Below are 23,118 nucleotides of genomic sequence, written 5' to 3'. Positions count from 1 at the left end.
AAAAGACGATGCACTTGTTTCTGCCCTTGTTAAACAATCTCATGTTCTTATTTCTTAAATTTATTTTGATTGGCTCTAATTACAATGATTTATCAAAAAATTAAAAAGAATTATAGTTTCGCAATTTTAAAATCTGTTATATCCACAAACCTCTTTAAAATACCTTTTCTTTTTAATTTTTCTCTAGAAAAAATAATTTCCGAATTAATGTGAAAAGGATGTTGAGCTGAAACAGGGAATAACAAAACTAAGTACAAGTGTACACACACGCATACTATTCTAGAAAATATCGATGAGATTTATAAAGATCACAGAGCATAATCGATATATAGTATTAGCATAGTTGAAAATGCAGCCATCTAAACTGTGATGGCTAAGAGTGCTTAACTAAATCATCTAAAATTCTTTTTAATAGAATTTTTCTGTAATTACGAGTTGTGTTCGAGCAAGGAAAAGATTTACCCATGTAATCCGATATCATTTGCAAGCTTTATAAATACTTCATTATTCATTCAAAATACAATAATTAAAACGAGTAATTCAATTGATTTCTGAAAGGTTAAAGAAAATTCTTTTTTTCTTTGATGATATCTGGAAGGTAGTATTCTGGGATATTTTTTGGTAATTTTTTTTTTTTTTTTTTTTTTTGCAGTAGCAAACAACTTTGTATATTCGCAAATACAATTATTTAGTTATTGCACGAGCACGACCAATCCTATGAATATTATATTTGTATTATTTCATTTTTAACGTCATATTTCATATCACGTGCCTCGAATTAAAAAAACTTTGAAACAAAAGGAGTAGTTTACTCTTGGTAAAGTTTGTTTATCTTTGAGGATTTCTGTATTTCTCCCACAGCGATGTAGAGAGAAATTTTTGTTCTCGATAGCCCGAGTTTTTCTTCCAAATCGGCCACACCCAGCCGGTCCTACGCGACTTAACGTGAACAAAGAGGATAGAAGTGAGAAGTTAAAGTTTGAATTAAGGGTAGGTTACTGAATCAAGAAGTATAATGGATTATGAAATAAGTCTTAACTAGTTTTATTAATAGATTATTAATTTCTTAAGGTCTCACTTCAAAATGTATTTTTTACAATTAATGTCTAAAATAAATTCGAAAATCACATTTTGTCGAAATGATTTTAAACAGTTCCTAGAAATATAAAATCTACACTTAAAAAGCTTGTGTTTTAAATATGATGGAAATTTAAAACTTTATAAAAAGATAATAAATAATCTAAGTTTACTATCCAGCTACATTCGCTGATGTTGAAAATTGAAAAATATTGTATTTATAAGATAAACTTTCATTACAAAAGTATATATATATATATATATATATATATATATATATATATATATATATATATATATATATATATATATATATATATATATATATATATTGTATGTATGTATATATGTATGTATGTATGTATGTATGTATGTATGTATGTATGTATGTATGTATGTATGTATGTATGTATGTATGTATGTACAGAATTTATTTTAAAGGTTTCATTTAAATTTATGTATAAAGCTTAACAGTATATGTGCAGTAGGCCTTACTTTTATGTGACCCTTGTGTTCATTTAATTTTTTTCTTCTGTGCTATTTACATGTGTTGTACATGTACATCACTAAAATACAGTTAATGCTATTATATTACAGCATTTAACTCTTCTAGTATTATTGCTTATTTAATCAAGTTTAACAGTTTTTTTTGCATCACACACATACAAATATATTCTGAAGATCTCTCAGGTAGTAGTATTTAAATTCTTTTAAAACTACACACACTGCTGAATAAATAATGGAAGAATAAAAGTCTTTTCTTAGGAAAAAAATCTTCTTTTCAATAAAGTCTTTTAGAACTATTTACTTTATGTATTTCTTTTCTTTTTCTTTAAAGCAAGTACTTGAATATTTTGTATTAGGATTATATTTGATAGTTCAAAGAGTTCTAAAATAATACTTAAATAAAAGCTGATTTGATAGTTATGCTATTTTAGATTAAAATACCTAGAATAAAGTTCCTTATGTTTGTGGTTGCATGTTTATGACACCTTTTTACACTTAAAACTAAGTCTTGCTTCATAACTTCATATTCAAAAAATTATATTAAATAAACTCATTTTTTTCTCTCTGTGTGTTTTTCTTCTTTTTTAAAAAAGAAAAGTTTTACTATTATTATTGTTTTTTACATAATTATTAGAATAAACTATTCATAAGGATGTTCTAATTAGGTTCATGGTCTTCTTTCTTACTGTGCTATTAAAAACACCTATTGGTACATAAAAATCTCTGATATATCTTATTTATTATCTCCTATTGGTGTGTAAACATTTTTTATTTCTTTATTTGTTATCTCTTGTTGGTGTGTAAATATCTCTTATTTCCATGATGTTTTTTTAACATTAATTAATCGTTTGGTATAGCAAAATTAATTTTTTTTTTGTTTTATTTTTCTTTTCAGGTAATTGATTCAAATCAAAAATGGTGAAATCAGTAAGTTTTTTGTTTTAAAAAATATTTTTTATTTAAATTTTCATGAAAGTTTAGATTTTTTTTTACTTTCACATTCTTTTTCTAAGTAAACAGATGTTTCATTATTCACATTTTCATGGTTGCTTGTATTTAGCAAATAACTGTTCTTCATTTTGTTTTAAAACATAAATGTTCTCACAATTTTAAGAAAAGCTTTAAAATATTCCATTTAAAAAAGGATAAAATTGTTATAAATATTCATATTAGTTTTAATATTAACTTGAAATAAAATGAGGACAAAATTTTATTTCACTAACTATGCTGCATCAAAAGAGATTGTATCAAAAATGTACCAAAAGAATAAGGTGCAGTATTTTTTAGCTTGCTCCACTGTTTTAAGATTTAATGTATATGTTCATTGAGTTTAATGTATATATGTTTGTGTATATGTGTATGTGTGTATATTATATATATAATATATATATACACACACACACACACATATATACACACATATATATACATACATCTATAAAAAAATGTTTTTTAATAGAGATTTTAGTAAGATAGGTAAAAAATACTTGTAATATTTAGAATTTATTGAAAGCCATTTGTTTTTAAAATACAGAAAGTGGAAAATAAATGTGGAAAAAAAAAATAAATGTGGAAAAATAAAAAAATAAAAAAAAAAGCGGAAAATAGATATGGAAAAATAAAAAATAGAATAAAAGTAGAAAATAAATGCAGAGAAATAAAATAAAATTGGAAAATAAATGTACAGAAGATTGAAGGATAATATAAAAAGTGATATTTTAAAATTTACTTATGCAAAAGTTTGAAATAATATGTAAAAAGAATCAGTGTTCAGGTTTAAATTCAAGTTTCACAGCCCAAAAAATTTTAAAAGTTAAACAGAACTTAATTACAAGTTAAGTGCTTTGTTGGATAGCCTTTACAATCAATAACCTTTGTTGGACAGCCTTCACAATCAATAGCTATGTCTACACTGAAATTTGTTTTTTAATTCAGAAATATCCAGGTTACAAGGATCTATGATCAGCTTTGAACAAGTTAACAAGTTGTCCATTGTCTCTTTTTGTGGTTCTTAGTCTTCCTAAATGTTTTTTTATTTTTAACTTCCCTTGTAATTTAATCACTATTCAACAAATTCTCCACCTGAACACTTTAAACTGTGACAATTTAAGCTAAAGGTGTTTTTTCAATATAAGAATTTTGTTTGAAAAATTGAATATTTCTTAGTAAATGTCTTCCTTATATCTCATATTCATTGATTTAAAGAAAAGTTTACTGGAAATCTATATAAAAAAAATTTTCTTTTAAAAATTCAATGGTAGCTGACACAAAACACACTAAATTGTTATTATAATTCAGCATCAGAGCACAAATCTTTAAGTTTTAATCCATGTAATATGCCATAAGGCACTAAGGTTACCAGCTGGTTTTTGATATATATTTAAATTGAATAAATGTAATTTATATATATTAGCTGTTTACTTAACTATAATTTACCATTAAAGAGACTTTTATAATGCTATTTTTTTTGATGAAATGTCTTTTAGTTAGAAAACCTAAAAATTTTGAGGTGTGAAACAGTTTTTAGATTCTAACTCAATTTTTTTTATAAATGGCATCATTAGTTCAAACTGTAAAAATTGAGACTTATAAAGTCAAGTGTTTGAAATTATTTAATCCATTCACCATGCTTTAAGTAAATGCTCCAACGAAATGTTGATTTTTTAACATTCTTATAGGATAAAACTTGGTTGATAGGACACTATAACTTCTATTTTTAGATAAATGTCCGTGTCACAACTATGGATGCTGAATTAGAATTTGCTATCCAACCTAGTACCACTGGTAAGCAGTTGTTTGATCAAGTGGTTAAAACTATTGGTCTTCGAGAAATCTGGTTTTTTGGACTTCAGTATATTGACACAAAAAACTACACAACTTGGTTGAAGTTGAATAAAAAAGTCACTGTACAGGATGTTAAAAAAGAATCACCCTTGCAATTCAAGTTTCGCTCAAAGTTTTTCCCTGAAGATGTGGCTGCTGAACTTATCCAAGAGGTTACCCAGCGACTGTTTTTCTTACAAGTTAAGGAAAGTATTTTGTCAGAAGAAGTCTACTGCCCACCAGAAACCTCTGTACTTTTAGCTTCATATGCAGCTCAAGTGAAATATGGTGACTATAAAGCTGATGTTCATAAAAAAGGCTATTTGTCTGGTGATCGTTTATTACCTGACCGAGTCTATCAACAGCATCAAATGACTAAGGAGCAGTGGGAAGAAAGAATCATGTCTTGGTGGGGAGAACACAAAGAAATGTTGAGGTTATTGGTTTGATTTTTTTTTAATCAACCGAAAAAGATATTGGCCATTAGAAAAACTAAAACAAACAAACAAACAAACAAAAATAGTAATAACTAACAAGAAAAATACTTTCATCAAATTTATCTTGTTTATAAAATTGAGTTTAAAAAGAGGCATTTTCTTTTCTTTTAGAGAAGATTCTATGATGGAGTATCTTAAAATAGCACAAGACCTTGAAATGTATGGAGTGAACTATTTTGAGATAAAAAACAAGCGTGGAACTAATCTTTTTCTTGGTGTTGATGCTTTGGGCTTAAATATTTATGAATCTGAAGACAAGCTTACACCTAAGATAGGTTTTCCTTGGAGTGAGATTCGAAACATCTCATTCAATGACAAAAAGTTTGTCATCAAGCCTATTGATCGCAAAGCACCTGTAAGATTAAATTTTTGGATTTTAATTTGAAAACAATTCTAGAATTGTCATTAACAGTATGAAAACTCTGTTTTTTTTAGGATTTTCTATTCTATGTTCCACGTCTAAGAATTAACAAGCGTATCTTGTCACTGTGCATGGGTAATCATGAACTTTACATGAGGAGACGAAAGCCGGATACTATTGAAGTCCAGCAAATGAAAGCTCAAGCAAGAGAAGAAAAACAAGGAAAGCAACTTGAGAGACAGGCTTTAGCTAAAGAAAAGCAAGCACGAGAAGATGCAGAGAATGAAAAGAATAAGCTAGAATTAAGACTTAAAAGGTTTGAAGAAGAAGCACGTTTGGCTCAAGAAGCTCTTGAAAAAGCGAAAAAAGAAGCTGAGATCTTGCAAGAAAAGAAGCGCCAAACAGAAGAAGAAGCTCTACGTGTTAAAGAGCTTCAATTGGCGGCTGAAGAAGCACGTCTACGCCTCGAGCAAGAAGCTCAGCATGAGAGGTAAATTTGTGTCTAAATTATAAATTTAAGTCTACGTTGTAATGATTGATCTGATGAAATAAAATTTTCTGGTATAAATAGTTACTTTTAAATTATCTGTAGAATGGAAAAAGTTGAATATGAGAAAAGAGCTGCACAAGCCTCTGCTGAAAGTCAGCGTCTTGTACTTGAAGCTGAAGCGAAGAGAAAGGAAGCTGAAGAACTCAGGTTGCAACTTGAAGAATCAAAGTTACGTGAAGAGGAGCAGAGAATTAAGTTAATGGAAGTTGTTTCTACACCTCCTGCTGCCATGTTACAAACTGATGAGCAAGAAGAAGAGAACAACAGTGCTGAGTTAACTGCTAATGAGTCGGTTGATACGAGAGAATACGATTACACCACGCAAACAGATAAAGACCAAAAATTAAAGAACCAATTGAAGGTATAATTTAAACTTTACTTTAGTAAAGTGACTCTTTGAACGTTGATATATTTTGTAATTAGAGAGAATTTTTTTTTTTTACTTCAGTTTTTCCCTTTTTTGCTAGGCGCTAGGTGATGACCTTCTAAAACTTCGTGATGAATCAAAGAAAACTCAGGAGGACATTCTTCACGAAGGCAACTTGAAAGAAGGGCGTGACAAATACAAAACTCTTCGTCAAATCCGTCAAGGGAACACGAAACATCGCATAGATGAATTTGAATCGATGTGAAAAAAAAAGAACAAAATATATAATAACTTATTTTTTTAAAGTTAGTTATGGCATGTGCGAGTATACAACAACTTATATATTTTTTCTATGGGTGTTAAGTTTGGTGTGAATCTTGTAATTCGCTATAATATCTCCTCCTTCAGCTACCTACTCATCATATGCTGTAATATTCCCTGGTCCCACTACCCACCAAAGAATTTAGAAAATAGTTTGGTGAACTTTTTTTTGAAGATATTCTTAGCGTTGACCCGTTGAACTTGAAGTAACTGAAAGTTATTTCTCAAATTCGTTTATAATTTCTAGATAATATGGTTTAACATAGATAAAATATTTAACATATTTGTATTTTCTTCAAAACTCCCTTTGTTAAATATCAACTGTTTATATATTAGAGAGTTTGATTAATTTCATTAAACTATTTTATCTTACGTACGATTCGGTTTGTAAACGCTTACTATGTCAAAATAATTTTACAATCAAATAGTTTCTTTTTAAAAATTGTTTAAGTCTCGAGGTTGAAATGATTTCTGAAGCAAACAGTTCATCAGCCTCTCACTTAAGACAATGAAGCTGACTGACAGGAAGAATGGTTCAGCCATTCTTCCAGTCATCTGTGCGCATGAAAAGTCTACAGCCCATAAAGCTGCCGTTCAGAGCACCAGGAACCTTTCAGTTTTTGCAGCTCGTATCGATAAAAACATTGTCAAACAGTTCGATGCGGAATGCCAATACTTAAGATCGGTGCTCGAGCGTGTCGTTGAATTAATCAAGTTTTTGACTGAGCGCGGTCTAGCATTGCGTGGCCTCGATGAGTTATTGGGATCTGCTCATAACGAGAATTTTTTGGGTATTCTGGAACTCATTGCTAAATTTGATCCATTCTTAATTGCACACTTGGAAAAGCACAAATCAATGCAGTAGTGGCATCAAAGGTCAGTTTCTTATTTGTCTTCAACGATTTGCAACGAAATCATAAATGTGATGGATCAGCAACTAATGGCACTATTGTTTACCAAATTAAACATGCTAAGTACTACTCAGTATCTATAGATAGCACACCAGATGCATACAAGGTTGACCAATTAACTTGAATTGTTAGATATCTACCTGAAGATAGTTGCATACTCGTTAAGCAATTCTTTACGTTTCCTGACATGAGTGGGCATACTGCGAGTGAGATCTTAACAAGCCATTTAACATTTTTAGAAAAAATTGCTATCGACATTACAACCTGTCGTGGTCAATAATACAATAATGCCAGTAATATGTCTGGAACTAACCATAGTGTTCAGGCAATAATAAAGGCACAGAACTCATATGCTGAATACATCCCGTGCTTTGCACACTAAACTTGGGAGGAAATGAAGCAGCAAACTATCACACAAGTATCATCGTTCATTGACATTATTCATAAACTTTACACGTTTAAGAGCACTTTAACGCATTGTTGGGCTGTACTTAAGGATAACCAGGACTTCGCTTCTCGGCCTAATGGCTAAGATCAAGTGTAGCGAGCTGACTTGGCTAGCGTGCTTGTATTAAACTGATACTTTTTTTTCTTTTTCCGCCCATTCCTCAAAGGGGAGGCAAACTCAGGGTCGACGTGCTTCTGGGTCTTCCCTGGAGAGTTTTGGGCAGTCCACAAGGTATACGCCGACGGACTCAAAATACAATTCTTATCCTATAACCAGGACTCAACATTTGTTAAGAAGTGTCTTAGTGAATCCAGATGGTCAGCTAGAGCAGACGCAGCAAAGGCTTTGCAGTTGGATTATTATGAAATAAAAAATGCTTCAGAGAATATTAGAGACAATGGCTATGAAAGAGCAGACACAAGATGCGAAGCAGACGATATAGTTAATCAGCTTGATTTTGGAATTTTGACTGAACTCTAGTCGACCATAATGGATCGCTTCAAGGATACGTTTACTATGCTACAAGCCGCAGATTTTGACCTTAACACAGCTGTCAGTTTGATGCAATTACTAACTGACCATATCAGCAGTTTAAGAAGTGAGTTTGAGTTATTTGAACGTAAAGGTCAGGAACTTACTGGCAATGATGTATAAAACTAGCAAAGAGCACGTTAGTGTGTCAGAAGTACTCAAATCACCTTTCATGAAGGCAACAAAAGGGAAGTTAGCTTGTCTCCGAGGGAGCATTTTACAATAATCGTTTTCCTACAAATCTTAGACAGCATCTTGGCTGTTACACAGAAGCGTCTTATTGCGTATTCAGGTGTTCGAGATAAGTTCTCCTTCCTACACAATATAGTTGATCTCCTTCACTCCTGTGTGCGTGAAGCCTGCACGTTTCCAAGTGTGAAGAAGAAAAGCGCCAACTACTGCACTGAAGTACAGTATTACAGCATTGCGTCCTCCCCGGATGTCTGCGAAACGTTTCCTAACATCAATGTTGCATTCCGAATATATGACTCTAATGTTTGCCAAATGCTCAGGTGAGCGATCATTCTCGGCACTTGGACGAGTGAATAACACGATCCGTACAACAATGAATAATTAAACATTGAATTTTTTGACACTCATAACGATTGAAAGTGATCTACTACGCGATTCGGACTTTGCCAACATCATCAACGATTTTGCCAAAAATAAAGTTCGAAAAGTAACTTTGGCATCCACTAAATAGGTGTCAATTTGTTCACATTTAACTTGTATTAATTCACTGAACTAACGGTCGACTAACGTGAGTGAGAGTGAGTTGAAACTTACTGCATATATCTAGCAGCCTAGGTCGAGGCCTACTTTTGCTGTATGTTATAAAATAAGTATATGCACATCAACATATTACTATTTTCTTTGTCGGATAGGTAACTTTTGCACAAGAGGCCCTTAATATGTTACTAGCCTAGGAGCCCCAGATTACTTAGTCCGCCACTGATGTTAATTCATAAACACCCCAAAAGCGTTTTTTCTTTTATATTACTAATTTTAAACGCAGTACAAATAAGTTACAGATAAGGCAAATAAAGAAAGAGGTTGCATTTCTTCACTTAACAAAACGAGAGAAAAATATTATTCAATATTTTTTTGACAAAACAGGAATAATAAAAGTAAAAAATAAATTTAAATATAACTATAATAAGTAAATAATAAACATAAGTAAATAATAAAAGTAAATAATAAGTAAACAAAAGTAAATAATAAAAAAGTAATTCATACAAGTAAATAACAAATGGATTTTAAGAAATTTCAACAAACTTTAACTCTTTAATAGCATTATAATATTAATAATTTAACGTGAAATATTCAGGAAAAATTTATAAATAAATAAATTATTGTATTGGTTATTTTCATAACAGATGATTTATTTGTTTCTCTGCCAAATAAAAAGCCAAAAGTACAAACACTTAAAATTTGAGAATTAAAAAAAAATTTTTGGGAGAAAAAAAAACAAAAAAAAACAATATAAAATGACACATAAACATACAGCATAAACACAGCATACAATAGCAAAAAATAAAACATAAACAAAACAGCAACAAAATAACAAACTAAAATTTTGTTCGCAACATAATTCTTTGGTCAGCTCTCAGTTCTTACTAATTTTCAATTATTTCAGCACAAGAAAAAAAAAAAAAATAATAATAACAGCAAAAAATCTAACATTTGATTGGTGAACAATTTTCACTTATATCTGCTATATTTGAATTCCTTAATTTTTAAAAGAGCTTATGAAAACATTAAGTATGTTAAAGATTTCCATACGGAAAGTAAAATGTTGTGTTTTTTTTTCACGACATAATTTTATAAAAATGTTGTTTGTTAAGGTTCAGAGATGATGACCTGCATAACAAATCCCTTAGAGATTTTAGTTTCTTCTATTGTAAGTTTATCATATAAAAGTTTACCAGAGTAAAAACATCTCTGCTTTGAGGGTGCTACCCCAAGATCTGTATGTATTCTACGTTTAATTGCGCCAATGGTTTCTCCAGTACGGACAGACATTTTAACATCTTTATTTGTAGTAGATAAGCGAATCTTTATGACTATTTCTTCACCAGACGCCTGCTCTGGTATTATTTCTTTAGAGCTTCCAGAAGAACTCGAATTTTCATCCAGGTTTATAATGTTAGTTGGCAAACTAATGCAATATATGGGGATAGTATAGTGATTCCCCAATTCATCATAAGCATCAGTCAGAGATCCTAAAAATTACATTAGAATGTAATAAAAATGGAAACATTTATGTACAAATAATATGCAAATGAACCTAAAAAACATCACACATTTTCAAATGCTTGTTCTGCTATAATAGACTTTCAGTACAGTTTGTAAACTGATTTTTGTTTGCCACATTTTTGTTTTTGTTTTCACCAGATCTTAATTACTGCTTAAGTAAAAAACTTAATAATAAAAGTACTAAGTACATTAGCCATAAAATTATATATCTATTCTCTGATTAGAGAATTTTAAGAAGTTAAGCAGTTTATTAAATAAAATATAGAAGTGAACACATTCATTATGCATTCCTTATTCAGTTAAACTGGAACTTCTTACCTTCCCTCACAATTAGCAGTATGTTAAATTGATTGGCCAGTTGTAAAGTTATGAATAATATTTACATTGTTCTGCTGGTATGACACAAATTCTGAAGATAAGTCTTTTTGCATTAAAATTTACATTTTGAGATAGCAGCTAAATTCTTGACATTTTTTGAAACTCAACAACAGAACACATTCAAAACCTTTTTTTTATGAATTAACAAGAAAAAATTAAACTTTTCATTTTTAAGAAAAAAACTAAACTAAATACAATCTCATGATGATATTACACTGATTACATTATAAATATCCTATATTTTAGTGCTAATGTTTCATAAAACTTGGGTTTGTCAAGATTGCTAGATAGGAGTTAGTATTATAATTTTGTCAAACTATTTCATTTGTTATCTATAAATTATATTTATTTGCTTATACTTATTTTAGTATAAAAAAATATAAATAATTATACATTATTATCTTTTAACCAAAATAATATCATTTTTCACTTTAAAGTTACCTGAAGGTAGTGTTATATTAGCGCCATTAACAATAGCTTGCGCTAAAGTGGAATCATCAGTCTCACATGCAGCTCTTAATGCATCATAGATTTCTACCCTTCCACCAAAAGCAGGCTGAGTTTCCCAGTATTCATCTCTCTTACTTCTCAGTTGGCCTATTGTAATTGGTGTCTCAGACTTCCATTTGGGCTTTTCAGCATTGATAGGCTTATTTTTACCAATCGTTACTAAACAAGAAATATATTTATTACATACTTTTAAAAACTTTTATTTTCATAAATTTTGTTTACAAAATCTTATTTACAAAACTATAAATACAAAAATAACTAAAGCTTTTACATAAAGATTAGTACTTTCAATTGGGATAGCTCAACAAGATAAACAAAAAAATCTTAAGCAACAAATTATTGATAGAACTGTGTCAGATTGGCAATTAAGCTAAAATTGATAAACTTTTTTGGTGTCTAAAAGGCCAAATATTAATTTATAGTTCCATTTATAAAAAGAATTTACTTTAGTATATCAATGACACCTTGCTATTTTAAATGTATGTTGGGTCTTTTTTAATATTTTAAATAAAGGAATTAGCACACAGAACACTTCTCAAACTGACTCATTTTAAAAAACCCTCCTTTTTTTTGTGAAATTGCGAGTCATAAGAAAGACAACTTTTAAAAACCTTCAACTTTTAAAATCATTTTCTTTTTAGACTTTCAAGAAAAAAAAAAAAAAATTTAAATTATAAACATAAGCTACACATTTGTAGATCTTATGTGCATTACTCAGCCAATTTAAATCATTTGCCAACTTATTCAATGAGTTCATTTGGCATTAAACTTTATACAGAAACTTACCATTATCAGAAGTATTTGACACCTGATGTGATGGTGACATTGCTCGAGTAGATCCATCTGATCTTGATCTACTTACACACCCACCCATCACTGCTATTTGTTAGTCAAACTTCTAGCAACATGGCTATTTATTAAAAAATTAGTTTAAATTTTTTGTATTAGTAACTATAAAAACAGTTTTAAAGTGTGTAGAGCTCACAAAAGGGCTATAGCAAGTACCAGTAGAAGTGTAATAGAAAAAATGATAATTAGTTAGATAGCTAGACATAACATTCATTAGATACCCATATTTAACATTATAAAACAAAGACCAGTTTAGCTAGTTAATAGCAACCTTTATAATTAACTCCTCTTAGGCACAGCTAGATATATTTTGCATTTCAGACTTTTGGAAATATTAAAGTTAAGAGCCTAATAGGTGAATCGAAAAATCTCTTTCTATGTGTGAAAGTATATGCATCATAAATTGAACCGAAAAAATGTTTCAGGATATTTTGTATTTTTACACCGACTCCATGACACTATTTGTAATCAAGCATATTTTTATGTTCGTACCAGACTATTTGTACAAGCTAGTTTGTACTCCATCGGCGATCACATTTATTTTTCATAAAGCGAGGAAGTTAGTAAGTTTAGAATAATTGCAGTTTAACTTACATAAGCGGAAAAACACTCGATGTAAAAGAGTTCTACTTCTCAATATTCTACTTTCGATGTAAAAGAGTTTTACTTCTCTGTTAAGTTAATGATAAACAAAAACTTAACCAAACAATCTGTCTGCCTAATTTGACTTAAATGGACATTTTGGATTGAATCATCCCTTAAAACCAACAATAAAAAAATGCACTCGTCACTTTGTAATCGTAAAATGTAATCGTCACTTTAAGTTGTTAGTTTCAAATGTATAGTGTATTTCTGTCAAAAGTTAGAAAGTGCTTCTAATGTTGTTCCACACTCTGTGATAACCATGCTTTTTGTTGTTCATCTCTTGTTATTACTTTTGCAAAATCCGAGATTAGTTTGACGTACCATTCTGCAGAATCGTTGACGACTAGAACGATAAGGCTCTTCTTTTCCCACTCTCGATAAGCATCCGAAGAAATCATGTACGATTTAACAGCATTTTAAAATATCCAATGATTCTTTCCTTATATTCATACAGCCATGGATTTTGAACTTTAGGCTAAAGGATTAAAGATTGCCAATGGAGACAAAACCATGCCTTTGAAGGTAGCAAAAATTAATTTTAGTCCTCAAATTTCACTAAACAATATAATAAAAATTAGCTCTAGCCACAAGTGCAAGTATATGATGACGACGGGTAAGATAAAACAGTTTTTTTTATCAACGAGTCTTTCGATAAACTTTGCTTCACCTTTATGGACCCTTCTATTGCTTACAAAAGTTTTAATTCTATTTTCAACTTCTATGCATCTATTATATCTAATGATTCATCAAATTGAGTTCTTTAAAATCTTTTAATAATTGCACGCCCAACAGCTTTTCTTATGAAAACTCTGGTGCGCCAAACAAAACAATCGTTGAACGTCCAAGATAGCAAATAACTCCCCATCTCAATCCAGGGCACAGAACCGAGGTTTCTGTTTTATTTTTTCAACTATGTTTTTGTAATTTGAAGTCTGTTTTATATTTGTTTTAACGAATAGTTGAACTGGATACATCGAAATTGTCGAGAAAATCGAATAATTTTAATCAAGTTTAAACAACTTTTTCAAACTAATTCTTTTAAATAGTGGCATGAGACTCAAAACCCAAAACAATTTCCACACAACCATGATCATCAGACTCTTTCTGAATCTTTCTGTTTTTTTTTTTTTTCTTTTTCTGTGGCTCCTCAGAAGATTTTCTTTTGTTATAAATGGGATCTGGACCACCAATCTAAAAAAACATCAAAAATATGAAGTTTTTTATTTGTTACAAACGGTCTGTGACACAACTTTTTTGTTTTTAAACCCATTTTAATGTTTCTTAATTCAAGTACAGTTTTATTTTAATGCCATCTATGTCTCAATATTCTATCACGATCATATCTCAGATACGAAATAATTATGTATCTACATATTCCCAACATAATAATGTATCTACATATTTATCATAATTACCTTCAAATATATTATCGTCATAATTATATTCAAATCCGCTTTAAAACAGTTTACGGACGTCCTTAGTTCAGGAAAAAAAAAGGCCATTAAGATTTTTTGCTAACACTCCATTAAAGATTTCTTCTTTTTGAAATTGAGGAAGTAATAAAAAGAGGGAAGAGGCAAATTAAACCTTTCAATGTTTTATTTATATAATAACGGAGGTTTGATTTATGATAATCAAACCTCCATTATAAAAATTTTTGTATGGAAATCTTCATGATTTTTACCAGTATTAGACATTTATTTGCTCCAGAGCCTCATTTACTACACAAGCTGAAAAAAGGTGTGTCAAACAATCCTTAGTTAAGGTTTGAGTCACTTCTGTACAACTGGAACAAGACATCAAAACTTGCAAAAGTTACTTTAAAATGGTCCTGTTGGAGCTGAACGTGATCCTTGTTTACTGGCAATCACTGATTGCATCATAAATCATTGCCAGTATCGTAAGCAAAGATTACTTCATAGTACTAGCAGGCTCAGCGAAGCAATTAGGAACAAATTATTTGTTGTAACTTTAGGTTGCAAATGTCAAAATGTAGGGGAGACTGGTTCTCCTAGGGACGCCATGTACCTAGGGACACTCAAATATTTTGAGAATTTTGTATAAGCATAATATTTTTTGTATGTGACAACACTCCACCTCTTGAGGTCAGTTGACAGCCGAAGTGTCATCGTGTTGGTGTGAAGCGTTGCAAAGTGGTGATTAAAAATTGATTTTACAACCCTTTTACGTAAGTTTTTTAACATTTTTCTTTTTTAATTTCGCCCTTATAATGTATTTAACAAAATTTTTCTTAGTTTATACGAATACATTATTTTGTTTGCTTGAATATTGCGTTAGTAATATCTCTCAAATCCTAACCTAAAATTTTTAGTCGGCGTTTTTTGTCAATATGGCACTCTATTGTACCTAGGGACATGTACCTAGGGACATGTCCCTAGGTACAACAAAGTGCCGAACTTCTGTATCATCAGGAATTATTTGTGTTTTTATGTAATAAATAATTCATTTATGAATCGTGGTGTAATAAATAATATAATTGTGACTCGTTGTGCAGTAATTAATAGGAAATAATAGTTGTAATTCAATTTATGCCAATAATAATAAATAATTAAAGTTATAGTTATAAGTTATCTTTAGTATTTTTTATTTTCATTCTAGATTTTGTTTGTCATGCCACGCAGCAAGAAACAAAAAATCCGGCAAGATCCAGATAAAGAAGTTGTGGAGAAGGCTGTGAAGGAAATAGTTGCAAATAAAAATACAGTCAGAGGCGCAGCAAAAAAATATGGAATATCGAGATCGATGCTTTGCCGCAAAGTCAAAAAATTTAAGGAATCTGGACCTGAAAATTACTCGTATGAAACAAATTGGAAAGTTTTTACTCATAGCGAAGAGTGTTTACTGCTTGAGTATGTTCAAAAAGCTTCTCAACTTCATTTCGGATTAACAACAAAGAAGCTGAAAGAACTAGCTTTTCAATTTGCCAAAATAAATAATAAAAAATATCCTGAACAGTGGGAAAAAAATCAAGAAGCGGGCAGTGAATGGTTGCGTACATTCAAAAACAAATTTAAGGAAATTATATCATTAAGGAAACCTGAAGGAACTAGTTTAGGCCGGGCTACTTCATTCGATCGAGAAAATGTGAAGAATTTTTTCAATATATACACCGACATTCTACAACGACACCACTTCGATCCGTCAAGGATTTATAATGTAGATGAGACGGGAGTTTCAACTGTACAGGCTAGTCCAAAAGTATTTGCGAAGAGAGGAGTCAAACAAGTTGGAGCAATGACTTCTGGTGAGCGAGGCATCAATGTAACGATGATTGCCGCAGTGAACGCGATAGGAAATTCGATTCCACCTATGTTCATTTTTCCTCGAGTCAAATATATACAAATGACAATGATGAGAAGAGCTCCTCCAGGATCAATTGGGGCAGCAAATCCCTCTGGTTGGTCGAACGAAAAAACATTTAGTGAATTTTTGGATCATTTCATAGCGCATGCTCATCCAAGTAAGGATAACCAGGTAGTTTTATTAATGGACAATCACGCGAGTCACATTTCTATTGATGCTATTGGAAAAGCCAAAGAAAATGGCATTCATTTGGTGACATTTCACCCGCATACTACTCATAAGATGCAACCGTTAGATAGAACCGTCTTTAGTCCATTTAAAACACATTACAATAATGCTGTAACCAATTTTATGATATCATCAGAAAACGCAGGAAAGCCTATTACTATTTATCACATTGCAGAACTAGCTGGAATGGCATACACAAAAGCGTTTACACCATCCAATATAATAAATGGTTTCAAAGTTTGTGGCCTCTATCCACTGAATCCCGATATATTTTCGGAAGAAGACTTTTTGCCATCAAGCGTGACTGATAGACCACAAACATCAGAAGATAATAACCCACCTACATCGTCTCAGGGCTCACTTTTGCCATCAAATATGACTGATAGACCACTAACATCAGAAGATAATAACCCACCTACGTCGTCTCAGAGCTCACTTCTTTCAACACCGCCAAAATCTGATTGTACAAATCTGAAATCTGTGTCTCCTTTCGATATAATGCCATTACCTAAAGCTGGTCCAAGGACAAACAATAAACCTTCCCGTAAGGGTAAAGCACGTATTGTTACTGACACGCCAGAAAAAAAGGAAACAGAGGAGAGGAAAAGAAAGAAAACAACTTATAACGATAAATCGAAAAAACAAAAACGGGAAATACTGCCGAAAAATTAAGTTTCTAAAAAATATAAATCGAAAACAAAAAACACATTTCGTTTAGTGGGATCATCTCCATGTTCCTCGAAACAAGTATTTTGCCGTGTTTGTCACAATATAATACACAATGATGATAAATGGAATAAATGCATAGTCTGCCGAAATGCAGTTTGTGTAAAATGTGCAGAGCCTGGTATTCTGCCATTTGAATTTATTTGTAAAAGATGTTTAAATGCTTAAAGCGCCGATAGTGCTGCAGATAAAGATTACAACCCAATGAACCAGTCTTGTAATGAAGATTCTTCTTAATTAAAGTATTTTTTATTCTGGAAAATTTGGTATCACTCTTTTTGACCTATAATTATTAACTATTTTATTTTAAACACTGTTGTTTCTTAATTAAAGTATTTTTGTCCTGGATATGTTGATGTTACATTTTTATCTATAAGTTTTAATTATTCAAAATATATTGCTGCTTCTCAATTCAATCATTTTTTGTACTGGAAAAATTGATATCACTTTTTTTCATCTATTGGTGTTAACTATTTTAAATATGTTTATTTACAATTTAAATATTTGTTTGTTCTAGAAAAATTGATCTCACTATTTTTTATTTATTAGTTTTAACTATTTTAAATAATATCGTTACATTCACTACAAATAAATAATTCTTTTAACGATCTATATCATTGTTTTAGTTTCCTTTCAGGATTTTTTACAGGTTCTTTTGTATTTATAATTATTAGCTCAATAGAAGCCAATCTGAGTATTCGATTACCCAGCGTCCCTAGGTACAACCGCCGTCTCTAGGTACAACCACCTATGTCCCTAGGTACAACCCCATGTTGTACCTAGGGACAAAGTCAGACCTCATTTTGCGGCTAAAAAAAAGTACTAAAAAATTGGATTATAAAGCAGAGATTCTCATCAAAAGTGCACAAAGGACCATATTTTCATATACAGTTTTCAAAAGTTCAATTATATTCACCGATGAAAAATTACACTCATTAACCTAAAAACGTCCCTAGGAGAACCAGTCTCCCCTATATTTAATCAAATTCAAAAATACAACAAAACATTTTAATAGCAATACGCTCTACGGCTTGAAAAATTATTATTACCAGGAAAAGTTTGAATTACAGGGAATTAACGAGGCTTTTATCGCTATCTATGAGAATGTCACGGTTATGAGAAAGCTTGTGATTATCAAGACACTTTTGGGTCGCAAACATCTTATTACATTGATTACATTCCAATAGTTCGCTTTCTTTTCCGTGAAACTGACCGCAGTGTCGCCGAAGGTCACCTTTAACAATAAAAACCGTTATTGCTTCAAGTATTTTATATAGTAGTTAAAACAACATTTGCAAGAGTTTAACAATTCACATATTTAAACAAGTCTGCTGGTTAACTCTTCCTCACATATTATAAAAAATATCAGGTTCATTACAATTCACATATTTTAAGCTATTTACCTGAGCGGTTGAATGTTTTTGAGCAAAGATCACATGGATAAGGCCTCTTGTTTGAGTGAGTTACAACATGACGACTAAGCTTTGACGAAGTAGCAAATGTTTTAGGGCAATGTAGACAACGATGAGGTCGCTCTCCTGTATGAATATAGCTGTGAGTTTTTAATGAGATAGTTGTTGAAAAGCTCTTGTTGCATTGGGTACATTCATAAGGACGCTCACCTATACCAATATAAAACTCATTTTAAATAAAAAATTAAAATTTTTATTGCTTTGATTCTCTTAAATAAGTCAGGCATTTCCTTAAAACCTTTACCTGAGTGTGTTCTAACATGTCTTCGTAAATCATTTGCACTATAAAAAGCTTTTGCACACTGGATACATTTGTGAGGTCGCTCTCCTGTATGAGTATAAATGTGCTGTTGTAAACCAAATGGATGTCTGAAAGCTTTTTCACATCTGTCACACTTCCATTTTCTTTGGCTCATGTCTGGGCATACTCTCTTAATATGTCGAGATAAGTACAAAATCGTTGTAAACATTCTGCCACATTTTCCACACCTAAACTTGTCTAAAATTAAATTAATCTGACAATCAAGCATTATTATTTTGCAATTAAGAGCACAATTTTATAAAAGAACTAATATTCATGCAACTCATAACTTTTACTCATTAATAAGATAAAAGCAAGTACCTTTTTTTAAGTCATGTTTTTTAGGGTCTATTTCTACATCATCAATCTTTATCATACCACTTTCAGAAAATGTAACAACAACATTTAGATTTTGCTTTTTTAAGCTACTTTCAATTATATTTTGCAAATTTTCTTCATTTTCTGCAGAAGATTCTGTTCCCATACTCAATAGAGCTGATGCAACCTCAAGAGGAAGACTTCCTCCTGCATTTTCAGTTTCAAAAGACTGTCTTTTAAATACTCTTGGTAAAGCAAGTAGCTCTGGACTCATATGAGATCTGTTTTCAACTTTTTCAGTCTCTGTTTTAATTTTGACCTTTTTTGTTTTATGTTTGGTAAACATTAGAGGATCCATGGATGTAAGATTAGATGAAAAAAAGTAGTTTTGGTTACCAGAATTAGACTTTGAAGAGGATGTTGGAAATTGAATACTATTTGATCCTACTTTAACTGGAAAAATATGATTAGGCGGTACACTGTAACGAAGCATCTTTTTTTCATCAAGTTTAATTAAAGGGGACAATTGTGCTAAAGAGACAGATGATGATACCACTGCTGAAGTATTTATTGGCATAGAAAGAGTTGAAGTAACCTCTGGTTTTGGAAGAATATTTCGAAGAGGATTTTGCATACGAATACTCATTAACATAGGATCATTATTTACAAATGCTTGTGATTGTTCTATATATGAATGCTGCTCTAGAGAGGAACTGTTTGTTAATGAAGAAAATAATTGTGGCATAGTTAATGAATGCAGCATAGAGCTATGTGTGAAGTTTTGACAAGCAGTACTAACTGGATCTTGTGAGGTGCTACATGTCAGTGGAGAAGTAGGAAACTGTTGTTGAAATGGAGAAGGTAAACCACATTGTAAATCTACACCAGAAGTACTTAAAAGGAGATTGAAGTTTGGAAGAGCATCATAATGACTAAAGTTATTTTGAGAATTATTTGCTTGTTCAAGATCTTTAGAATCTGAAAATGATTTGCTTTGAAGCATATCAGTAAATGATATTGGATTTGTTGAAGAGTTTACCATAGTAGACATTTTTGGTTGATGAGATGTTTCATTTGTTGATGTTGTCACAAAAATAAAAGGATCACTTTTTGAAGATACTAACACCTCAGAAATTTCATCTTTATTATCATTGCTGGTAATGAAAATCTTATCTTTGTTACCAGCAATTGGTTTGAAAACTTGTACAGACTCAGAACTTAATGTCTCTGTAGGTTTTGAAAGAGGTTTAAAAACTGTTTGGTGCTCAACAAAAGATGCATGATCTTGAGGGTTTTTATTATAACTATTAGTCTCTGTACTAATACCATCTGTAGCAGGAGCACTAATACTTATTAAAGCATGAACAGCTGCAGATACTGGACTACACGAATTGCTACCTACAGATAACATACGTGTAGGTCGAGATGCATCAGGTCTTTTGATTGTATTCTTAGTCAGTTTAACCTGATCTGAGTTTTTTTTCTGAATGGTAATTTGACTTACTTCTTGATCAAGTGCGCCATCAAAATATTCAGTTTTATCAGGTTGTTTTTTTAAAGTAAAAGAGCCTAACCTCTGTTTTATAATTAAAGGAACAATCTTTTTAATAATATTTGGAGAAAATTGTTTTAAAACTATTGCAGCATCAGAAATACTAAATTCGTAGCCTGAAACACTTTGGTTTAATGATTTGTGGAAGCAATCAAAAGCATCAAGTTTGACATCTGCTCCTGAATACACTGATTTAGTAGCAGCAATACCTTCATCATCATCAAGTGATGGAATATCAGATAAGCGAATATCTTTTAGTACATCAAAATGATCGTTCATTATGAGCTTTAAATGCTTCAAAAATTTGATGAATAACAATTAGTATATATTATGACTTTTTTGACTAATTCTAAAAATGAATACAAATATCAAATCAAAAGGAAAATTAAACTCGCAGAATAGAATTTTGTTTCTGATAAAAAGTAATTTTGTCATAGTAATATATAAGTATTTCTTCGACAAGAGGTACAACAAAGTTTTAAAAGTGAAAGTCTCTGGAAGCCCTCATCTGTGCGGGTTGTTTTGACTGCAGTGAAAAACCCGTCTCAGCACGCATGCGCTGATTAACCCGAAATGCATTGTGGGAGTCATTTTCGTATATGTGTTGCCAAAAACAGTATAACACATCACAATCTTCAGTTAAAACAAGATTTTTCCACATGTGTCAACACTTCTTTGTACTGATCTTTTTTATTGTCATTAAATTAAGCAGATACTGATATGTCAAATTTTGTAGAGAGGGCAGAATAAACAGATAGGATAAAACCTTTACTTGAGTTAAACATTACATCAAGGAATGTGCTACCTTTCCAGGCTAGATTAGTGTTATATTAAAGAAGTATTATTATCCAAAAAATGATAGACATGAAATACTGATGTGTATCTAAACTAATCCCATGAGGAGAAAGGATTCTGATGCACTAACGCCAGAACTGTAACAGTGAAAAGGAAGGGGAAAGAAACCCTTTTTCATTTACTTTGTGTTTGTATAATAATGGTTGAATAGGATAGAAGACAAACAATTTCCAAAGAAATTAAAGGATTTAGTATGCCATGAGTTGTTACATTTTGAGTGATGAATTTTTTAGTTACAAAAAAAAAAAAAAAAAAAAAAAAGAACGTAAAATAAATTGAACGACAATTGATATTGATGTTTTGTTCACTGCATTTTTAAAATAATTGCAAACATGTTTTTTTGTAATACATCAGTTTATCAACCAAAACTCACAATGTTTTTAGATTGTGTTTGTCGCTTTAAAACATTTTTTTGTTGCTCTTATTAATGTCCTCAGGAGACCTTTTCCTGATGAAAACATATTTTTCTGCGTCTGGATACTGTGACGTACGTCTAGATAAAAACCGCCAAATTAAAAGTAATATAATAACGATAAAATTTTTCAAAATTAAAATGGCGAACTTTCCGTATTGGTCATTGCATCAGATTTTGAAGCAAAATCGGCGTAAAGCTAAGAAGGTGTACTATGGTGTCAATGAGGCAAATGTCTATATACATTACTTGGCGTAATCATGGATTCAAAGTTCCATTATAACGTTCGGCGGCTTCACAAACAAATTGCTTTCCAAATAAGATGCTTTTTGGCATGGACCTATAAGATGCTTTTTGGCATGGACTTATAAGATGCTTTTTGGCATGGACTTATAAGATGCTTTTTGGCATGGACCTATAAGATGCTTTTTGGCATGGACTTATAAGATGCTTTTTGGCATGGACTTATAAGATGCTTTTTGGCATGGACCTATAAGATGCTTTTTGGCATGGACCTATAAGATGCTTTTTGGCATGGACCTATAAGATGCTTTTTGGCATGGACTTATAAGATGCTTTTTGGCATGGACCTATAAGATGCTTTTTGGCATGGACTTATAAGATGCTTTTTGGCATGGACCTATAAGATGCTTTTTGGCATGGACTTATAAGATGCTTTTTGGCATGGACCTATAAGATGCTTTTTGGCATGGACTTATAAGATGCTTTTTGGCATGGACTTATAAGATGCTTTTTGGCATGGACCTATAAGATGCTTTTTGGCATGGACTTATAAGATGCTTTTTGGCATGGACTTATAAGATGCTTTTTGGCATGGACCTATAAGATGCTTTTTGGCATGGACCTATAAGATGCTTTTTGGCATGGACCTATAAGAT

The 23,118-nt window shown here is 31.2% G+C and overlaps 3 protein-coding genes across 3 annotated transcripts; 1 reads left to right on the top strand and 2 right to left on the bottom strand.

Annotated features, from left to right (window-relative positions):
• The first annotated feature begins 873 nt into the window (after positions 1-873).
• On the top strand, positions 874-6,928 carry LOC145180266 (moesin-like). Its single transcript, XM_090083626.1, has 7 exons — positions 874-990; positions 2,480-2,511; positions 4,305-4,843; positions 5,016-5,259; positions 5,340-5,755; positions 5,858-6,176; positions 6,283-6,928. The coding sequence occupies exons 2-7, from the start codon at positions 2,500-2,502 to the stop codon at positions 6,445-6,447; spliced, it is 1,695 nt and encodes a 564-aa protein (XP_089939752.1). The 5' UTR covers positions 874-990; positions 2,480-2,499; the 3' UTR covers positions 6,448-6,928.
• Positions 6,929-10,110: 3,182 nt separating this feature from the next.
• Positions 10,111-12,516, bottom strand: LOC145180358 (ubiquitin domain-containing protein 2-like). The gene is made up of 3 exons (XM_080055232.2): positions 12,324-12,516; positions 11,469-11,696; positions 10,111-10,615 (listed from the first exon to the last, which is right to left on the bottom strand). The coding sequence occupies exons 1-3, from the start codon at positions 12,409-12,411 to the stop codon at positions 10,233-10,235; spliced, it is 699 nt and encodes a 232-aa protein (XP_079911358.2). The 5' UTR covers positions 12,412-12,516; the 3' UTR covers positions 10,111-10,232.
• Positions 12,517-18,315: 5,799 nt separating this feature from the next.
• Positions 18,316-21,499, bottom strand: LOC145180264 (uncharacterized). The gene is made up of 4 exons (XM_080055125.2): positions 19,404-21,499; positions 19,026-19,280; positions 18,713-18,931; positions 18,316-18,543 (listed from the first exon to the last, which is right to left on the bottom strand). Exons 1-4 carry the CDS (start codon positions 21,229-21,231, stop codon positions 18,374-18,376), a joined length of 2,472 nt encoding a protein of 823 aa, XP_079911251.2. The 5' UTR covers positions 21,232-21,499; the 3' UTR covers positions 18,316-18,373.
• Between the last annotated feature and the right edge of the window lie 1,619 nt (positions 21,500-23,118).

The sequence above is a fragment of the Hydra viridissima genome, unplaced genomic scaffold, assembly GCF_058129835.1.
Source record: "Hydra viridissima isolate aposymbiotic clone 2 unplaced genomic scaffold, HvirCarnegie_v1 scaffold_3, whole genome shotgun sequence".
Classification (NCBI taxonomy): Eukaryota; Metazoa; Cnidaria; class Hydrozoa; order Anthoathecata; family Hydridae; genus Hydra; species Hydra viridissima.
Note: the sequence above shows the minus strand (reverse complement) of the source record. Positions and strands in the feature narration are given on the sequence as shown.

Coding starts and splice junctions, on each gene's coding strand:
- LOC145180266 (XM_090083626.1), top strand. Junction 4,844..5,015: donor GAACACAAAGAAATGTTGAG/GTTATTGGTTTG, acceptor CTTTTCTTTTAG/AGAAGATTCTATGATGGAGT. Junction 5,756..5,857: donor CAAGAAGCTCAGCATGAGAG/GTAAATTTGTGT, acceptor AATTATCTGTAG/AATGGAAAAAGTTGAATATG.
- LOC145180358 (XM_080055232.2), bottom strand. CDS start 12,411: ATGGGTGGGTGTGTAAGTAGATCAAGATCAGATGGATCTACTCGAGCA. Junction 11,697..12,323: donor GTCAAATACTTCTGATAATG/GTAAGTTTCTGT, acceptor TTTCTTGTTTAG/TAACGATTGGTAAAAATAAG. Junction 10,616..11,468: donor TAATATAACACTACCTTCAG/GTAACTTTAAAG, acceptor TGTAATTTTTAG/GATCTCTGACTGATGCTTAT.
- LOC145180264 (XM_080055125.2), bottom strand. CDS start 21,231: ATGAACGATCATTTTGATGTACTAAAAGATATTCGCTTATCTGATATT. Junction 19,281..19,403: donor AAAACATGACTTAAAAAAAG/GTACTTGCTTTT, acceptor ATTTAATTTTAG/ACAAGTTTAGGTGTGGAAAA. Junction 18,544..18,712: donor AAAAACATTCAACCGCTCAG/GTAAATAGCTTA, acceptor TTATTGTTAAAG/GTGACCTTCGGCGACACTGC.